At 43.1% G+C, this 20,684-nt stretch overlaps 1 protein-coding gene across 1 annotated transcript in view; it reads left to right on the top strand.

Moving 5' to 3' along the window:
- The first annotated feature begins 19,596 nt into the window (after window positions 1-19,596).
- Window positions 19,597-20,684, top strand: part of btbd3b (BTB (POZ) domain containing 3b) — a 5,729-nt gene continuing 4,641 nt past the window's right edge. The window contains exons 1-2 of the mRNA XM_015943996.3: window positions 19,597-20,064; window positions 20,579-20,669. Coding sequence (XP_015799482.3) covers window positions 19,745-20,064; window positions 20,579-20,669 — 411 coding nt within the window. The 5' untranslated portion in view covers window positions 19,597-19,744. The remainder of the gene's footprint in view (window positions 20,065-20,578; window positions 20,670-20,684) is intronic.

Here is a 20,684-nt window from a genome sequence, read left to right as displayed (position 1 = left end):
TCTACAGGATTCCCCAAGATCCGGAGCGCCGCAAACGTTGGATCATTGTAATAAAACGCGCTAGTGACCGGGCTAAAATGAAGCTGTGGGATCCCGAGAGTAAAGGTTTTCACTTATGCAGCGACCGCTTCATATCAGGTACTTAAACCAACGTTTCCTCAACTGTGTATGGTATTTATTTTAAATGCTTTTATTATGATTCTTAGTGGGCTTCCTAAACTTATTTTGGCGGGGCTTTTTCTGTCTTATTACTCATAGCAACAAGTAAACGTCACGTAAAACGTTGCCTCGTGAGTTCTGCGTGCTGCCGTTTACGTGTTTTATGATCACAGCAATTAACCGGCTAAGCTGTATTTAATTTTTAAGCAATGGTTGATCAGTTGTCAGATCACACATAAAAAGCACTTTGGATTGCTATTATCTGTCTCACCGAGACTACTTACGTGTAAATCTGTTATTTGTCCGTCCATCCATCCATTTTCATCCGCGTATCCGGAGTCGGGTTGCGGGGGCAGTAGCGTGACTTCCCTCTCCCCAGCCGACGGAGCCAGCTCCTCCGGGTAAATCCCAAGGGGTTCCCCGGTCAGGTCTGGTGTTGTGCCGGTAAGAAGTCCGCTCCGACAGCTTCTGGCGTTTTTAAAAAGTATCCCAGGGGCACGGTAAGGGTCGGAGATGTTTAGTCTATTTAATTTCTGACTATATAAAACGATTTCTTCTGTTTTAAAGTGTGAAGTAAACTCCGACGAAGTAAAATCCAAGCGGATCCCGTTAATGTTCATGGTTACATCCGTGTTTGTTTACCTTTTTTGCATGCCAAAATGGCGTCCACTAACTGAGAGTCACGTGGGGTCCGGAGCTCTATAGCATTAAACTACCGCTTACCTGCTTCAAATTTAAGGAACACCTCAGCTGATGCAGAGTTGATGAACTGTTCACGGACAAGAAAGTCTTTAAAATATACATACAAGTTCCTAGTTTGTGAATTGTTTGTTCACTGACAATGGCAATACACCTATTCTGATTCTGATTCTGATATGAAAACACAACATGACATGAGAATAATACTTGTAAAATGACGTGTTTTAGCTCTGTCTGTCGGCTACAGAAGCACATTTATAAAGAAGAAACGTGAAGTCACCATCTTAAAACATCAGACCCAGAGATTTTTGTGTGATTTGCTTGTCAGCCACTAGATGGTGCCATCGGATAAGAGAAAAACTCAGGAAAGAGACTTTAATCAAAAATAAGTGTTTTTCATTAAACAGTGGGAAATACTGGTATTTTATTAATTTTTACAATACAGATACTATTGTTTTGCAGATACCACATAAAACAAATATTATCCAAATAAAATATAGTTGTTTTTTTGGTATGTAAGGGACAAACTAGCCTATTTTATTTCAGGTAATTTTATTAACCGTAGCAAAATGCAACGCTTGTTGCCATCACATATGCTCAAAATACCATCCTCGTCCTCCTGTACTCGGTAGAATGCCCTTTTTGCTGTACTTGCCAAGTACACAAGAACATACCTCAAAGAAGAAAAACTGTCAACCCCCCCGCCAGCTGAGAAGGACATCTGTTTCAATGTAACCTTCCTTCCAACACGGTTGAGACATTAGACTGTTTTGCTATTTTTTCACTGGACAAATCTTACATATTGTACCTTTAAAGTGATACAACAGCTGTGAGTATTTGAACAATGATCAGATTTCCTTTGATGTGAGAAAACCAAACCCGAAACTTGTCCCTGAAGGATTCGCGTCATGACATGACAAATACTTGTGCAGTCTTAATCTGGCGCTCTTGTGGATACGCAGAGTTTTTATTCTCGGCATGTTGGATAAGAGCTGCAAGGCGTTTACACCACCCACATGGGCTGCACCACTGTCAGACAAATGGGAATCTAGAAAGCTAAATTACACTGTGCTGCTCCAAAAGGAGTTTCTCACTGATTAGTCACTTTTGGCTCCACTTCAGAACAGGAATTAAGATTTAAAGGTCTCGACGAGTCCCGAAGTGTTACTACGGGTTCGACAGACATTGACATTTTTTGGGATGCGATCACTTTAACATTGTTTGTTATTCAGCAAAGCAAAAATAGTTTTTGTAGTCAAGCTGTTTTAATGAGAAGCAAAGCTCAGCGACACAATGTGTGCAGGGTGAGCAAAAATAGACCTAAAATATTAACATTTCCTGCCAGGCACATGCTACAGTAGAAAGGCTTAACATTTGTATTCCCTCATAATCTTGTTTTCATCTGATTTGCAGAAAAACAATCTTAATTAAAAAAGACATAATCCATCATTCACTCCTGACCTTTTCTGAAAGTTTTGACTATTTTCCCTTTAATTCACTCAGAAAGGATCAGATGCCCTGAGGGGAAGCTCACACAGTCCAAAAAAAACCTTTTCTTGTAGAGTTTAACTGGCTTTGTAGAGATGTTTGATTTGCATGCATGCAAAAGCTGAGACACTTTCCATTAGCAGAGCTGAAACAGAAATATTAATCTTTTGAAGACTTTATTCAAGATAAAACAATTATTTTCCATTTTCAATGCAGGAGAAAAACTGCGATCCTGTGATTTAGAGCCAGAATCAGACCCCCTCCTCTCCTCGGCTGTTTCTGTTGAACTGCTTAGTTAGTGTGCACAAATCCACATTCCTGATCGTGCAGATCTCGCCGGATGTTGCTTTTCTTTAGCTATGAAGCAGCAACATCCAATCTTGGTCCTGGAAAGCCACTTTTAGATGTGCGCTAGTGAGAATCCTACTGTGAGAAAATCCCAAAAGGGACTAATGTTTCAGTCATTTTGGAAGAAACATGTTTTATATCCGGCTGGGTGCGGGGATTGTCAGATTTTCTTCTTTCAAAACCAAGGAAGGAGGTACGTAACTACTGTTTACCATCAGTGAGGCTGGAGGTGTCGTGTCTCCTGTGAGCTAATACTGCAGCAACAACGATGGTAATTTGACGATGGCCAGCTCCAGAGTTGTTTAAAGTGGTTCCAGTAACCACATTTTACCACAGGATGTCTTTCTTACTTCTTTTCTACATGATGCACCTTTAATCAAACAAATTAAAGGGATAGCTTTTTCACACGGGTAGATTATCTGAGCCATCGGTCTGCATAACTGTCAATTATTCTAGTGAACCACTCACGCAAGGTCGTAGTCGTACGTGCTTGTTGTTGGGTAGTTTTCACTTCCTGCACATGCGCAAAATGGAGGTTGACCTCCCCACTGATGTCTCTGTTGCCAGTTTTCTGCCCGGCAGGTAAGCTAAAGTTCGGCATGCTATTTGGGGAAATTCATTTCAGATTGCTGCGAGTAGAAGTTAGCTGCAAGGCCAGCAGCTACTTGTAAACAGAGCATGCACAAGGACGGGCGTTCTTTCTCGTGCCCATATTTAACGTGGAGAGGGTGCGTAGAAGATCAGCTGACAATTTAAAAACCCTGCCATGTAAACAAGCCGTTGGCCTTTGAAGGCATGGTGGACATCAGTTTGGAGAAACAGATTAGCTCCCAGCCAAAATAAAGCCAAATGCAAGCTTTTTATTCTGCCTTAAAACTTTTCTAACTTCATAGCTTTTCTTACAGTTAATGTGTAAAAAATCTTTGTGTCTTTGTCAGTAACTCATAATTGTTTTTTTCTAAGAAAATTGCTGCTGAGCTAGCTGGTGTAGCGGTTTTGTGACCCAAACATTGCTGCATGAATGCTAAGAATTTCTTAAATGATGAATAAATAAAGGCACAAAACAGCTAACAAGGATGTTATATTATTAATTACATTAGTAACCATTATTTTCTAAATGTTGATTAATTATAATATCTATGAACATTCACTTTTACTTGACTCCTGAGGATCATCTTAAGGTCCCACTTTTGAGATTTGAACCCAGTTTTAGAGGAAAAGCCAAACCGACCAAAATGGTGAAAGTTCCCATTGCTGCAATTTTTTTTTTACAAACAAATCTGAAATAAAGTTGGATTTTTAAAGATGCCACCACATTATCCCAGTTAGTGCTGTTTTGTTTGTTTCGCTGAGGATAAAGCTGGAAAAGGTCATATTTTATCCCTCTGGGGCAGCGTTCAAGTTCCTGAGAAATCCCTCCTCATTAGCGGGAAGAAGGTTAAAGAGTCCACTCCCATCTTGGGGGTTGGTAATGAGTGTAAATGACCAAATTTAGGTCTTTGCAGCAGGCATGGGGTTCCAGGCCGCAGTGAAACGTTTGAACGTTAACGTCGTGTCAGACTGAACCGAGAGAGGAAAGGAAAGCGGTTTGAGGTAGAGAAACGGATTAGGAATTAGCCCTGAGGGCCGTTTTCTCCCGTGTACTCTGCAGAAAGCATATCTGAGTTTTTGCTTTTTCACCGGTTTCTGGAAGGACAGTTCACAAACCCTAATCTCCTCTCTGACCTTCACCTGCTCAAAGGCTTCTGCTGATTTAACACACAGAGGCACACAACTCCATGTTACAGTGTAGAACATTTGGATTATGTGACAACATCGACACTGCACCATTCTGCAGCTTGACCATAAGCTGTTATTACTACTGAATTAGATCATAAACACCCTCATTACCATTCAAGTCCTGATTTATTACAAAAGAGCCATTATTACAAACTACCTCTCTATTCCTTTTCCACGTATCTCGTTTTTCTTCATGCTCGCATGTGTCTGATCAGCACTCCGATCCTCTGGGACACGTACGGAGTCTGTTTAGATAAGGATCCACATATTTATCACAACACTGGAATCATGTAGTTCAAACATGTAGGTAGATAAAGCAAGATATGATGACTGAGCGTCTCGTGTGTGAATATAAAGATAGTGTACAGCAGCATGGGCTGCAGACGCGTCAAATCACATCACAGGATGAAACATATGGTCAGGCTTTCTTCCAGCACCGGTGGGACTCCCAACACCCAACTCCCAACACCGAGACGTCCTTTTTTTAGACACAGGCAGAGTTTGGTGCAGTACTGCAGGCACAAGCGTCTGCACGAATCTGAAACACACCAGCTTTTTAGCTCCTGATCTCTAAATAGCTGTTTTTCAAAGACAAGCACCTCCTGCCTGAGTGCCATTATGCAAAACAGTGGAATCATCTGTGGATGGGATGTTTTGATTGGAATGGAGGCCTGCCTAGCTTGAAACTGTCACAGATTCAAGGATTGTGAATTTGCATGATGACGTAGGTGAATTTATGGGGAGGGTGTCCGTGAAACCCAACGCTGAGAATGGCGTTTCGGGTTTATGAAAAACATGAGACTGTTTCACAAAAAGAGTGTGGCGAATGTGCAGAAAGCACTTTTCTCCACTCTTTATCAAAACAAAACATCACAATAAGCTGGAACTGCTTTAACCTTTAAGCGCCAAAGTCGCAGAACTGCAACAAGCAGCAATGTTGGATTTAATAAGCTACAGCAGCAGAAATGAGCCCTCGTGCAGTTAATGCGTTACACTGCGGGGTGGCAGACACCTGTAACTTCAATCCAAGCAGCATTTGTGGGTGTTACTATTCAAACTTTTGGAGTATTATACCTTGAACTCCGCCCACCAGTCGCAGAGTCACGGAGGTTGTCAGAGCGAGTGAGAGCGAGCGAGTGGCAGAGGAAAAAAACAATGCCGAGAGGAATGTTCAGTGTTGACGAAGCTCTTCATCTACTACTGGCAGATTCGGATGATCTGCGGTCTTCTAGCGAGACGGAAAGCGTGGCTTCAGCGCGCAGCAACAGGGAGTCTGTCAGCGATGACGCGGTTACACAAGCAGCCCATCCAGCCCTTACCTTGTCCGATGTCCCGCGTCACCTCCGTGGGGAGGGATGTGGTGGCGGTGATCGGGCCGGTGAAAACTCCGCTGGTGATTGATTCAGCCCCGGGGGTGTAACCCGCAGGAATTGCAGCTGGAGGGAGAGAAACCGCGGGGTCGGGGAAAGGCAGGTGGCAGGTTGGGGGGGGGGGGGGGGGGGTGGCGGGGCTTGAGCAGCTCGTACCGAGTCCGTGCAGGGGGGGGGGTGTGTGTGTGTGTGTGTGTGTGATTGATTCATCCCCGGTGGTGTAAACCACGGGAATTGCAGCAGAAGGGGAGGACTGCGGGGAAAAAAATCACCGCTAGCAGGGGGGTGGCCCTAGCCTAGTGAACTAGACCAAATTCTTGCTTTGCAAAGTTTGGTCTAGGAACGCTCCACTGGAACCTCTGCAGCCCCAACAGCATTCTGGCTGGCCAATCACAGCTCTCTAGAGGGGTTTCAAACACATAAAGAGCTGTGACTGGTCCATAATGGTGGTCCAATCATAGTGCTCTATCTCCTCAGTGAACAAATCACAGAGCTTTATCTGCTTTGTGGGCCAATCAGGGCACTCTATATGCCTGGTGGGTGGGATGATGCAACAGAGTGAAACAAGAGAATGTCACATTCATTGTCCAGTGGAATGCGGAGATCATTTGAAAGACGACGGTAGAACCCGCCCCACAACCGAGAGCCGTCAATGGAGCGTGGCCAGACTAAATAATACATTTATTTAGTCTGGCTTGCAGGGCTAGGGTGGCCCGACACAGCCTCAGTGACAATAATAATGATGATGGTGGGTTAGTTTGGGAGAAGAGGAACAGTATTCCAAGTGGATCAGGCATTTTGATGAGCCAGTTGGATACTGTGGAGACATGGATCTGTCAAATTCAGAACACGTTGATTTTCTGTCTGTTTTTTTGGATGAGGAATTCTGGACCCTCATCACAACTGAAACTAACTGATATGCTCACCAGTATTTAGAGAGGGAGGAACTGAACTCTAGCTCCAGATATAATTACTGGTACGATGTAACTGTCCCAGAAATGAAAGCGTTCATTGCCTTTCAGTTCTGCACGGGGCTTGTGGGAAAGCCTGAGATTGAGGATTATATATATACATATTATATATGTATATACATATATATATATATATATATATATATATATATATATATACATACATATATATATATATATATTATAAACAAAATAAACCAAAGAAGGGATGAGTGAAATGTGTTCATGACACTGACGCACCAAAAACAGTGTTCTTGATTGGTACGCAGTAAACATAACAAAATACCAATTAAGTAATAAATATTACATATATACATACATAGGAATATGTATATATGTATCATAAACAATAACAACACTAAGAAAATAAGACAAAAACATAAAAAAATTAAATAAAATCTGCAAATGTGATGCAGTCCAATATGGTTGCCACCTGATGACGTCACAATATGCTAATTATGTGAGTGAATGTGTTCCTTTCACAAAATTCAGCTCATACTGAAGATTTTTCTAATTTACAATATTCCTCTATCTAACCAGATTTAAGCTACAAGCTCTTTAAATAGTGATATAAAAAACTCATAATCTACTAAAGGGTTAATGAATTTGTTTTATTATTTAAGGTCAAACACAAACTAGTCCTAAAGCCGTTTCTAATGTTTCTGTGATGTTCTGCAGTAGAAGACAGCTCAGCAGAAACTCCAGCAGCGGCTGACAGGAAAAGGGGGTGTGTCTGCCAGGACTCCCGCTGAGCAAAATCCTGCCTCCTACTTCCCTTTTACCAGTCGATCCGAACAACTCATTGTCACAGAATTATCTGCCTTTCATGTTCGCTTTGTTACTCGAATGTAGCTACCATCTGTCTACGGGCGGCTGGGTTTGCTGCCTTAAAGAACAACTTACAGTGCAATTTAAAAAATGACTCCTGTGTAGCGAGTCGAGCAGACGCCCTGTTTGTGACGACCCTCATGCCCCCCCCCCCCCCCCACACACACACACACCTATCTTCCTACCGCCTTCCCTGCCCTCTTCCTAACGTTAATGAAAGCCACTAAAAACTCCAAAAGCTCTTTTATGAAATCATAAATGGCTTTGATCTTTACGGATGAACCTCACTGAAAATTGCCAAAAATGTCACATCTGTTTGAAGTACCGGACAGAGAGAGCTTTTTCCAAAACTAAAACACCATAAAACTGTCAGACACCATGAGTGCGTTTGGTAGGATTTATTCAAAATGCTCATTTTCACTTCAAAATTGTTCACCATTAAGTTTCTATATTCCACACTGGGGAAAAAAGACCATATTTCGAACAACGGTGCAACACAAGCTCTTTAACTCTAAATATTTAAAAGGGGACGTGTTATGAAGATATGTTTTTTTTCATGAGTTATAATAATTCTATGGTTGATTCAACCTGTCCAGGGTGTACCCCGCCGGATTGCCCATTGACTGCTGGAGATAGGCACCAGCCCCCCCCCGCGTGGCCAAGCGGGTCCAGAAGATGGATGGATGCTTCACATAAATATTTAGAAAAGTGTAAAAACATAACATAAAGATTATATACAAGATGATTACATTTCTTATGTTAACCCCTTGTGCACAGTGACTTTGCCTCACCGTCTAAATACAATAATTCTCAGTGTTTTCCTCAACGTTTGTTGTTGTATTTGATTTTTTGCTGCTTATTTATTTTCTTTTTCAGCATCTCAAAGTTCTATTTTATTGCACGATTAATAAAGTATCATTAGAAGCTGCCATTAAAATAAATTCATAAATGTAGTGACATGAATGGCCTCATTTTGTGACACAAAGGTCACACTTCCCCAGCTAGGTCACGCTGTCCTGGCTGAACTTCTGTCCCACAGATTATCCATCACAGCAGACATGAAGTCTGCTGAAAACCATCTTTAATCTGACTGCTTTTGTCTGTCTGCTGTTCCTCCGCAAGATGAAGGACACTTCAAGATTTAAAATAATCATTTTCAATAAACTCTTTTTACTGTTTATTACAAGGTTCATAATAATCATCATAAATAATTATCATGGTTCATTATGAATGTATTTAATTACTGAAATGACTTATTCTTTGGTTAGTAATAATTTTTATTTATGATAATCAGTAATGTTGAACAGTGTGAAGGTCATTTGCACGTGTACACACCATGCAGAGGGGACAGACCAGGGTAAAGGTAACTTGCTCTCACATGTCTTTGCTCCATAGCAACAAACTTTCTGTCTCTGAGAGGGCGTGTTCTGAGGTTTTGTTAAAACCAAAAACTCCTCAGTTCAACTTCAGTTCTTGAATCAACCAGATACTCTCCGTGGTGACGAGAGTCATCCCTGAAGACGAGGGTCGGCCGCCCGAAGCCTCACTAATCTGCTCTGTCACGCCGATAGAATCGGTCCGAATAAACGCCACCTGTAACCAGCTGACGCAAAACTCCTTCAGAGTTATTGATTTTGAGACACAACTAGTTTCATCAGTCGTTGTGACCCGGAGACATCTCAGGACTGATTTGGTCGCACCAAGGTCCTTCTACCAACCTCGTGCTCGGAGGTCATCGTCTCCACCTGACATCTCGGATCCACCCGAGGGTCTCCTGACTGGGTGAGGTAGACACTTCCGACAGATGGCGTCCGATGCTGTTCTCTCTAAGAAACCACTCAGTTAGCTGAAAAACAACTTTTTCCACCCAGAACGCGCTTCTCTCTGAAAGAAATTTTCTGAGATTCATCCACGCATCCAACACACGCATTCCACTTTAGTTTCCATTCAGACACAGGTTTGCTTTTAATACCAAGTTTTAATATCAAAGCTGTTATAAATTGTCATTTTTAAATCGTCATCTTTAAAATTGTTAGTAATAAATTCTTAACTTTTTAAACCTGACTCTTCTTTGAAATGAAACACAGAAAGGTGTATATTTGGTTATTGAATAAGCAAAGATTCCATTAAGTCTTCTGTTTAATAAATAAACTTTTGCTATTAATTTAATTATTTTAAATTAAATATTAATCTTTGGATTAAATATAGACCAAGACAGTTGGTGTATGAACTTCTTGTATAAATATCCTGGATATTTATGCATGATATAAGTTAATATGCTAATTAGCCTGATCTTTCGCAGGATCTAACAAAGCTGATAGCAAACAGCATTAAATCCTAGTATGTAGATTGTCTACGCTACATAGACATAAATGGTAAGAGGTAAATGGCCTGTATGCTCCACAACACAACCAGTCATCTATCCATTCACACACACTCACATGCTGGTGGTGATGAGCTACAGCTCATGTGTCACATACAAGGCCCGCGGGCCAGATGTGGCCCGCCACATCATTTTATGTGGCCCGCGAGAGATTCAAGTGTCTTAAAATAAGTCTATGGCGCTTCAAAGCGCACAATGACTATATACTACATTTCCTATAATGCATGGCGATTGTGCTCCCAGTGCAGTGACTCGCCACTAGGTCGCAGTGCATCCACTTCCATGTTTAAGTAACTCATTCACTGCCAGCGTTTCTCACAGTTTTTACTATTTTTTTTAAGAGTCACAGAACGTTGCGCGCTAGGATGATGTCAATGCCAAAACAACCAAAACAAAGCGGAGACTCACCTCTTACATCAGGAAGAAGCCGTGTGTTTCGAGCGTTATCCGTTCTTTCATAATTCGTTGTTGAATTGTGATCGGCAGAAGCTTTTCCGGTTCACGCCTCCCTTTTTTTTACAGCAGCGGCCCAAAACGATCTCCTAACACATGGATGTTCTGCTTCCTGATCATGTGACGTGGGATGTATGTGGATGAAGATCGGCTTTAGAGCAAAGATACTTGTTCTCTCGGTGCGGGGGCTCGTCCGACGCCCACACAGTGAAAACATACAAATGACGACGTTAGTCGTCATTGGCAGTGAACGAGTTAATGCAGCAAGTGAAAATGACCGTCCACACATCATCCCAAAATGTCCAGGAAGAGAAAGATTGATGCAGAAGGAAGAGTGTTTCAACAAAGACGGAACATGTTGATGCTTCAAGGTTAAAACCGGTTTGTCTTTACAGTCATTAGCGTCCATGCTACTAGCATCAGCGTCTGCAGTGTTACCCCCTCTGCCTCGGACAAACTGAAAACACTCCTCTAACCCCTTCTTTCCACCGGAGCCATCAGCAGCACGTTACTGCAGCAGCACGTCTTGCTCGCGTATGCTGCTGCTTGGCCCTTCCCACGAGACGCGAAGCAGCAGGGGAGTGAGCCGCATAAGCTCACCATCTTGCCCCAAAACCCGCAGATACGTCACTCCATGCATTATCCTTCTTGACGTTGTCTTCATAAAAACTGTGACTGGGATCAAACAGGATTGGGTACTTCTCCACTTCAGTAATCAACCTTTCGTCGTCCATTATGGAAAAACAAAGGAGACCGCTAGCTAGGTGATAACTTTTTTTTTAAAGTAAAGCAACCGGAAGGCAGTACGTTTCTTTATTCTGAAAATCTCGGTAAGCTTCGCTCCGTTTCCGCGTTCGATTTCCTGTCTTTCCTTCCCCAAAAATGTCAAACTTGACCCGTTTCAAAGGCGTAGCGCGTAGTAAATAGAACCGGCGCGCCGACTCGCGCTGCTGACGGCTCCGGTGGAAAAGGTTCTGTTGACCACAGTGGTTCCTATCAGCAGCTATGACGTGCTGCTGCAGTAACGTGCTGCGGTGGAAAGGAGGGGTTACTCAGCGCCGAGTTTACTCAGCAATTAGCCGACTTTGAAGCCCAGACATGGATTTTAACAGCTCAGTAATGTTTGCTGCTGACATAGAAAGTGCACACACCAACTTCCAGACCCACCTCCAGTTTAGCGACACGCTGAAGTCAGTATGACTCTGTGGCTGCTGCGGCTTTTATCCCCCTCCCCGACACAAGTGGTCGGCCAGATCTCTGTGCTCTCCATGTCCAGCAGCGCAAACCTGTGTGAGCGGCTGTTTCTCACCGATGAACTCCTTCCTCAGCTCAGAGCCCAACCCCACAGGTGCAGGTCTAGTGGAACAGGTGAGCATCACAGGAAACCAGAGTGGAGAAAACTGGGATTGAATTATTTTGCTTTTATTAACCTTTTCTGCTCCAAAGCATGAAAGTTAATAGGTGAGATATTGCATTTTCATTGAAGAGAATTCCTGTTTTTTTATTTATGTTGTTGGCCTGTGAATAAAGATTTCACCTACTTTAAAACAGGAAACATTACAGATAGAAGAATAGAATAGAAATAAAATAGAAAATCCCTTTATTGTCCATCAGTGGGGAAAGCTTGACGTCACAGCAGCAATACCATTCATTACAGAAGCAACAAAGGAGAGTAAAAATAAAGAATAAACAAGAAAACATTAAATAGAAACACTTTAAAAAAATTCCAAAAAATAAAACATTTGAAGAAAAGCTGAATATATGCAGATTTAAAGGAGTAAAACATTTTTTTTAATTTAGACATAAATAACGAAAACCACTGATGTGTGCTTTATTTAAAATCGATTTGCTCGTGTGTCATTTGGTTATTCCACATTCAGTGTTACTGCAAAAATGAGTTTGTTTCCAAATGAAAAGCTTCAACCGTTCATATCTGTAGATAAAGCAAGATGTGTACATTTACCATTACTTTAAAAAAATTAGAGTTTGGCCCGCGACTTCATCCCAGTTTTTCATTTTGGCCCAGTGTGAATTTGAGTACGACACCCCTGAGCTACGGTGTCGCCACGGCTGCCCTGGGGTGCGCTGACAAAGGGAGAAGCCTGCCGAGCACCACCAGCTGGCAAAGCGGGTTAAGTGTCTTGCCCAAGGACACAACAGCAGCATTCTCTGGTGGGAGCTCTACCTCCTGAGCTACTGCTGTCCCATAAGTGAGACTTCACCTGTGAACATTTCTTATGAGCAAAACAACATTTAGGAGGCAAATGACGTAAACAATCTGTGTTCTGAGCTAAATGATGAACAAACAAACATAGGAAGTATTTTGGACTCGATCTGTTGGCTGCCATTATTGTTTGGTGTTCGTTTCTACCTGACCCAGTTCATTTTCCTCATTACGAGACGGTCCCTGAAAAGGTGAATCTGTAGCAGCTGCCTGTGGCTACGAGGTGAGTTTCAGTTTGGTGTTTCTCTGGCTCAGATCCACTCGCATCTTGTTTGCAGTATGCTACGCTTCAAGGATTGATCCGGGTTATCTGTACCAGAATTTATGTTGCTGCAAAGTTGTAATTCTCCGACGAGGCTCAACCTGCATGAGTGATTGTTGGAGAGCAGTCCTGTGGCTCATTCCGCTCGTCCCAGTCAGCCAGTCTTTGAAACTGACGTGTTGGTTCTGAAAACAAGTGCAGCGTGCAACTTCAAAGTCACAAATCACCTGACATCAGTCCTCTGACCCAGCCCGAGTGGAACTAATCAGCTCCCGTTGGGTGGGCCGAATGCAAATGTGGTAATCGATGATCTCCCGTTCAAAGCCAGGAAAAGAAACAAAACACAGAACTGAAGGCGTAATTACCTTTTAGGACAGGCTCGATGCAAATTACAACAAACCGGTTTTCTCTGACAGCAGAGAGAGGGCGAGGAGTTAGCAGTGACACAGAATGTGTGGGAGTCAGCATGCGAGTGTGATGTGGGCCAGGGTTATAAGGTCATCTCTGTGCTGTCCTCACACACTCAACAGCAGCAAACACACACATGGGGCCACCAGAGAGGTGCATGTATGTGGACTTACAGAGAGGCTTCTGGCTCCCGCAGCCCTCCTACGCTCGCTGGTTTCCTTCGCTCTCCCAGCAAGTAAAATTACCCCCATAGATCTTCTGTGTGTGACATATTGATTGTGAGCCAAAGGGGAGGCTATCATCTCATCTGTGGTGTTGTTGCCATTGCTGCCTCTGTTAAAGCGCGTTTGGCTGTTAGTTGGACAAAAACGCAGTAAAGTTCAAGCTGACAATGGACGACGATTGAATTTCATAACGAAACGTTTATGGTGCTATTGTAACTTTGCTGTCTAATAAAAATGTAAGAAGAAGTAGAGTTTGCCTGGTATTTTCTCGAAAACACACAAATAGACACGCGGTTCTTGTGCTTGACTTTCCAAGAGCCTGCTAACTAACGGCTCTCTTTCTCAGGACTTCCAAAAGCCCCGTGTCTGGGCAGGTGCCATCCCTTCCACCAGCGTCCACCTGTCAGGTGTCCTCGCCTGCTCTAATCGTGGCAGCAAAGCGGGAGAAAGGCTGCAGGAGAGGGTGGACAGTGGACGTGCTGCTGGATCCTGTCCCTGCCTGCGTGTGCCAACACTGCATCACAGTTCATTTCTCAGCCTTCGCTCTCCTTCGCCACGCTCAGCCAAGCCTCTCAGCAGGTGTCTCCCTCTCTCTTTCTCTCTCTGCAGATGAGTTCTGTCACCACACAGGGCTGCAGCTCTGTGTGCAAACACAGAATGGCAAGCAGCCACTTCCGCAGCGTAAGTAATGACTCCAGAATGTAAGAAATGTTCCAGCAAGCTCAATAAAGGAACACATAAAGCAAAACTCACCTTTTGAAGCTTTTTGTGCTTCCGTGTGGGTCTCTACTGCCTCTACAAACACTCACATGAATAAACACTAGTCTTTTCGTTTTCTGTTCGTGAGTGGTTTCTGAAATTTTGCATTTAAAATTAGCATTTAAAAAGGTCCCCGTTTGTGACATCACAAACAGAGAAATTAGCATAGGACCAGCTCTCACATACAAAAGAGAGCTGCTGCTGGAGAAGTAGTTGCTCTCCTCGGAGCTTCTCAGCTTATAGCAGCTTGAGCTTGGAGGTGAGTGGGCGTGGCCAGCTCCAGCTCATTTTTTAAAGTGACAGAGCCTGGAAAAGGCTCGTTCTGGAAGATACTGAAAATATTGAGAATAAAACAGAGGAGCTCGTTTCACGTGAGAGAGATTTTGTCCGAAGATCTTTTTTTTTAATCAACCAAAGAACTATTTTAACTCCAGGGAAAAAGTCATAATAGATCTCCTTTAAAAGTCTCATTAACTTTTTCCCATTAATTGTGATTTATATTGTTTTTAAAAATTTCATTTCTTCATCCGATGTTTTGCGTTGAGCCAGTAATGTGAAAAAAGTAAAGATGGATGCAAAATCCTTCAAACTGAAAGCAAACAGAGCAAAAATCTTCCCTCCGTCTCTACTTCTGCTCCTCCTCAGTTTGCTATTAAAGGATGAAGGTATCCTGGTAAAACTACTTTGAAGATTAAGGTATTGAACAGAGTACAATCCTCAAGAAGCAATCAAAAAAGGCACAGCTGGACCTCTGCTGCTTTTTAACTTCAGCTTTTGATGTTTGTGCACCGAGGCTGCACAAGGACTGTACACAGAGCCCGGGAACTTCAGGGAGGAGTTTAAGCAGCGCACTTTCATCAGAACAGAAAGATATTTAACATCCCTGCTCACTCCTTTTCCAGTTTATTATCACAGAATAATTCCAATAAACGAGCAACAAACTAATGTCTACAAGCTTCTCCCAAACCGACTTCATCGCTGTGCTACTATACGGTTATGCTAATGTTTTCATTTCCTGGGGAAAGGTGCGACTGCAGGTGATGACAGCGCGCCAGACAAAAGTGTTGTTGATGCCGTGGCAACGCCATCACTACCTCCCCCTTCCCCTCTCTCCTACCTGAACGTGTGAATAACAGGATTAGTTTGTGCTGATGAATGGAGAGAAGAATGCAATTAGGCCATTTACGGTGATATATAGTGACATGCTATTTCACACAGCTGCTAGAACATAACGTCTGATTAACACGATCATATTATCACTTATTATGAAAGTTTAATCATGAAAAATACACTTTAGATTTCCGTAATGTAAACAAAAACCTTTCCATTTCTACCATAATAGTTTTTATGTCTGCATAATAATTTTATTTTTTGTTCTAGTGATGCTCATGGATGTGGTTACCAGGGTTACCATCTCTAGTGGCCTGCATTTTCAGATTATGGTGCCCCGTAATGTTGGCTTCATGTTGCCATAGCAAATTTCTCTTCCACACTGTACACTGTATCAGGGGGCTTAGTGGGCTAATGCTCCTCAGTGCTGCAACACTAAGACAGTTAATTAGGGTTTATGGAAAAATCAATACTGTGACTGGTTCTAGCGAGAGTCTCCCATTTTTAACATCATGTTGATTTTATTTTCACCATTAGAATTAGACAACGGTCAACCAGATTCAACACGAATGCAGTTTGTGACAGAACATGAAGCAAAAGCCACAAAATAGGAAGGATTGCCTTTCATTTTGATTCAAACTAACCTGGTTAAACCAAAATGTCATTCATTCAAGGAGCAGAACGAGCTTAACAAGACAAGCAGAGTAACAGAAAATGGGATTGTACAAAACATTTTGTGAAATTGTATTCAGGGCGCCGTGTTCTCTCCTGAAGAGATGACAAAGCAATGGTGTAAAAACCTTCCTGCAGCCCTTTTGGTGTGTTTAGACTCTGAAAAGAGGCTGTGAAGCAAACTAGAGCATAGCAGTTTTTACTTTATGTAAAGGAGTTAATTTACATCTAATTAAGGAACCATAAAACATAGGGTTCCATAGTAAATATGAAATCAATCTTACGGACCGCTGGGTTATTTTAACCAGAAGACTGGAACTTTTTATTGCAGGGATTATGTAACGCTTGTATTAACTGAGAGACAAGAGAAGAGCGAGTCACCTTTAAAACGTTTAAGAAGATTTATTTCTAAACAATTTTTTAAACAAGACTTACTCTAAGTCTAAGTGATGGATGGATCTGGTGTGAATGAGATGTGAGATGAATGGTGTGTGTGTGAGTGATGTTGTAATCAGAACTCTCGTATCCGGAGAAGCAAGTCTGAATGATGTTGTGATGTTTTGCTTTTAGCTACGATCAGAGTTTGATCGGAGATTCATAAACACATTCGACGCCATTCTGTCGGTCTACCTACCCTGGTGGAAGTCCCCGTTAGATCAGGAATGTCGAGGTCCAGCTGGACCCTCTCTGGAACCGAAGCCAGTAGGAAAAGCAGCGGTTGCTGACAGACCAGTCTTTGAGATACTTCCGGGTCACGATGGTTTTGTTGGCATCTAGCGAGACCCAAAACTGGGTCATGATGGTTCAGCTTTTATTCTGAAAGGAACCGTTGCAGCAGGTGGAACAGCAACAGATTTTATCCAGCTTGTCGTTGGTTCTTTTGGCTGAAGAGGAAAGTTACGGATGGGCCACTCCGACAACTTCTCTAGAACGCTTTGAACTGGCGTTAAAGATGGCATGGGCATAGTTTTATACTTTGGATGTTTTGGTTTATGGTCGAATGAAAAGATGACAGATTTACCAAACACCACCAAAACCACGCCTCCTTCAGATCTGGCAGATTCTGATTGGATCAGTAAAGTAATGTGTCATGTCTTAACGCTACGTGAGATCAGTCCTAGTGGAAACAATTAAAGTCATATTACTTATATATATTCTGTAGGATTATAATAAAGTCATTAATATTTTGAGTTCACAGATTGGTCACATCTTATTATTGACTAACACTTTGCTTGATTAGCTTTATTAAAATAGAGTTCTTTGATTTATTAAAAGGAGAGAGAGGTTGATTTCATATTTACTATGGAATCCTATGTCTTATTATGGCTTATTAAATAACGTGTAATTTAACTCATTACATCTACAAAAAATGGAAAATGACTGGATTGGACTGAAAATTTAACTCTTTAATGTACACATCAAGAATAAGCAATGATTTGGAGCAATAAGGGGTTTTCATGTGTTGTAAAGTGATAAAAATATAAAAATGATTCTAGTAAATATTAGGTAATAAAAGTGTAAGCTAATTTGGATATCGGACAATAGCATTTTTAGAAGAATTCTTTTTGTTTTGAATTTCATTTATTTATTCACTGCAAGTCAAATAGAAATTTTTTCAGAATATATATATTTTAAACTGTTTAAATAGTTTTTATGGGCTTTTAAATCTTTGCATGGCCTTGCTCCTCCTTACCTCTGTGAGCTACAGGTCTTTACTCCCCTGCACGGTCTCTGAGCTCGGCTGGTAGGATGCTCCTGGAAGTCCCAAAAACAAGACGTTGCAGGTGAGCGGCTCCGGAGAGCGGCCAGCTGCGGTGATTTTCCTCATCCACTACCTGCGTTTATGAGGAGCTGGAGATCACTTCACCTCACCGGAAGATTACTCACTTTGGGTAGCTCTTGCCACTATAGTAAAACTGCAGCTTTAGTCTTTGCCTTGCTATTGTCCGTCGTTGTTGTTGTTTTTGATGACCTCTGCCTTCCCTTCACCACTGACCTACGTTACAATAACCTGGTTTTCATCTCCGAGCCTGATCTCCCTCCTCACCCGAACCGACCCGCTCTCCCACCGCTCACCTCCCTTGGATTTCGGATTATCACTGACGCTGCTCACCCCAGTCCTGGCTACCCTCCCAAGCTCTGGATTTCTCCCCCGCAGTAAGATCCACTACTAACTGAGTCCTCCTAATTCTGTTCCCGTCTGCCCAAACCCTGACAGTGTTTGTCTCAACAGACCCAGCCCCGGAGCTGTGCTCAACATCACCGCCACGTCTGGCGGTGCATCTTTAGTTCCTTCAAAATAAAACATTATTCTTTTCTTACCTACGTCTCCTAGTGTGATTTCTGCATGTCTTGGGTCAGGAAACTTCCCTCAGTCATGTCAGACGTAAGCTCAGAGTTGACCGGGCTGTCGCTGCCGCGGCCCCTCGGCTCTGGAGCGTGCTGTCTGTGAGCATCAGGTCGGCCTCTTCACTGCCTGGTTTTAAATCTCTTTTGAAAACCTATTTTTATGATCTGGCTTTTAACTCGGCATGAGAGTCTTTTTAGTGTTAGTTCTTAAGCTTTCGCTTTTATGCATTTTTATGTTTTTAATGTCTGTGAAGCACTTCGGTCGGTTTCATACTGTTGTAAGGTGCTGCACAAATAAAGTTGGCTTGGCTTGTTTTCCAGCTAAAGTCCAACAAGTGACGCAGTTAACGAGCTGCATAATTAACAGTTTGTAGATAAACCTGTGTGATCCTGTGAGGTGCACAGGTTGATCCTCAAAAAGAGAACGTTGTTTACTTTTCCCTTCAGAATAAAACCAGATTAACTGCTTTATGCTGTGGCTTCATTTAAAGCAAAGCTGTGGATTAATCCATCGTTCCTGTGAGCTCGGCTGTCTCTTTAATAGAGACGCGTCCTCTTACATATTCAATGTGTTGCACTATAGGCTGAATTAGCCAATCAAGAATGCTGTGTGCTGTCATTGGCCGAGCTCCTGAGAGAGCTCTAAACTGTGCTGAGAGGGGGAGGCGGGGGCTCTCCGTCTTCTCTGCGCTCTTCCATTCAACCTCTGTAGTCAGCAGAATGAGAGGCTGAGCGGAGCATCGCAGCATCTCAGCGCCAGCATCCTGCCGAGGACTCTGCTCCACGGAGGAGAGCAGGAGAAAAGAGACTCTGTGCTGAATGGAGGGAAGGACAGAGGAGGACTGGTAAGTGAGGACAGGCAGTGAGGGGAAGGGAAACACAGAGGGGGGTAGAAGTGCTCAACGACAGGACCTGAGTGAACAGAGCTGCCTGAGGACCACTGCAGCTATACTAAATCTGGAGCTGTCAGGAAATCTCAGCATCCAACGCAAAAGAGGAGAAAAGAAGTGTTTTGAGGCGCTGAGCTTATCCCTCTGGATAAGCAGGGATGGGAGTCCCGAGAGCGTCTACATCACCAGATCAAACTTCAAACAACAACTCTGCTGCGGGATCACCAGTTTGAGCCGACCGACTAAAACCAGGACATGTTCCGGTAGTTCCCCGAGCTAAACATCCGCTGTCCCCCCAGCACACCTGCCTGCTCCTGGCGGATGTCTTCTCTGCACGCGCTCCCACTGCTCGGCAGTTGAACACACTCATGGTTGATGCCAAGGGACGGAACATGAAATGTCTGACTTTCTTTTTAATGCTTCCTGAGTCGGTGAAAAGCAAGTCAAGCAAAAGCGCCAAGAAAGGGAACACCAGCGGCAGCTCCAAGCTGCCCCCAGTCTGTTACGAGATCATCGCTCTTAGGAGCAAGAAGAAGAAGAAGATGTCAGCGGAGATTTTCCCCACCAAGAAGCCAGCATCATCCACCACCACCACCACGGTGCAACAGTACCAGCAGCAAAACCTGAACAACAACAACACCGTACAGAACTGTAACTGGCAGGGACTCTACTCAACGATACGAGAAAGGTACGCATCCTTCAGATTCGTCTTACAGACGTTGGGGTTAGAGTTGGGGTGGGCGCTCCCTCTCTGTTCACACCCTTTTCACTCCTCTGATGAGGACAGCAGACAAGTGTGTTTGATTTGCACAATAAGGCCAAGGATGATCCGCACTAAAAGCCCAATATTTACCTTGGCCAGTCAGTCAAAAGGGCCCCAGCTGTCCAGAACTACATGTGGGCTCTCTGACCCAGCTTTGTTGTCTCTCCAGAACATCATGAAGCTGTTTACCCACCCCTGTGACTGGTTCCATCACTCAATAATGTATGAACACAGCTTTATTGTTGGTCCCATCCTTTCACGGTGGGGGTTCCACTCAGCTTATTGTCCTATTTGTCTGTTTTTGTGGAACAAAAGAGAGAAAAAGCAAAAGGAACCATTTGTTTTAGGTGCTGCGTGGGTTTAAATACAGAGAAACTTTCATTTCAGGGTCCGTACTTTGCATGATTGTAAATTTTCCCAATCTTTCCCTCCTTTCCAGAAACTCTGTGATGTTCAACAATGAGCTGATGGCGGATGTTCATTTTGTTGTGGGCCAACCTGGAAGGACCCAGCAGCTGCCGGGCCACAGAGTAAGCATCTATCAA

Source organism: Nothobranchius furzeri, chromosome 12, assembly GCF_043380555.1.
Source record: "Nothobranchius furzeri strain GRZ-AD chromosome 12, NfurGRZ-RIMD1, whole genome shotgun sequence".
In the NCBI taxonomy this organism is placed as follows: domain Eukaryota; kingdom Metazoa; phylum Chordata; class Actinopteri; order Cyprinodontiformes; family Nothobranchiidae; genus Nothobranchius; species Nothobranchius furzeri.
This window is presented reverse-complemented; position numbering and strand designations above follow the sequence as displayed.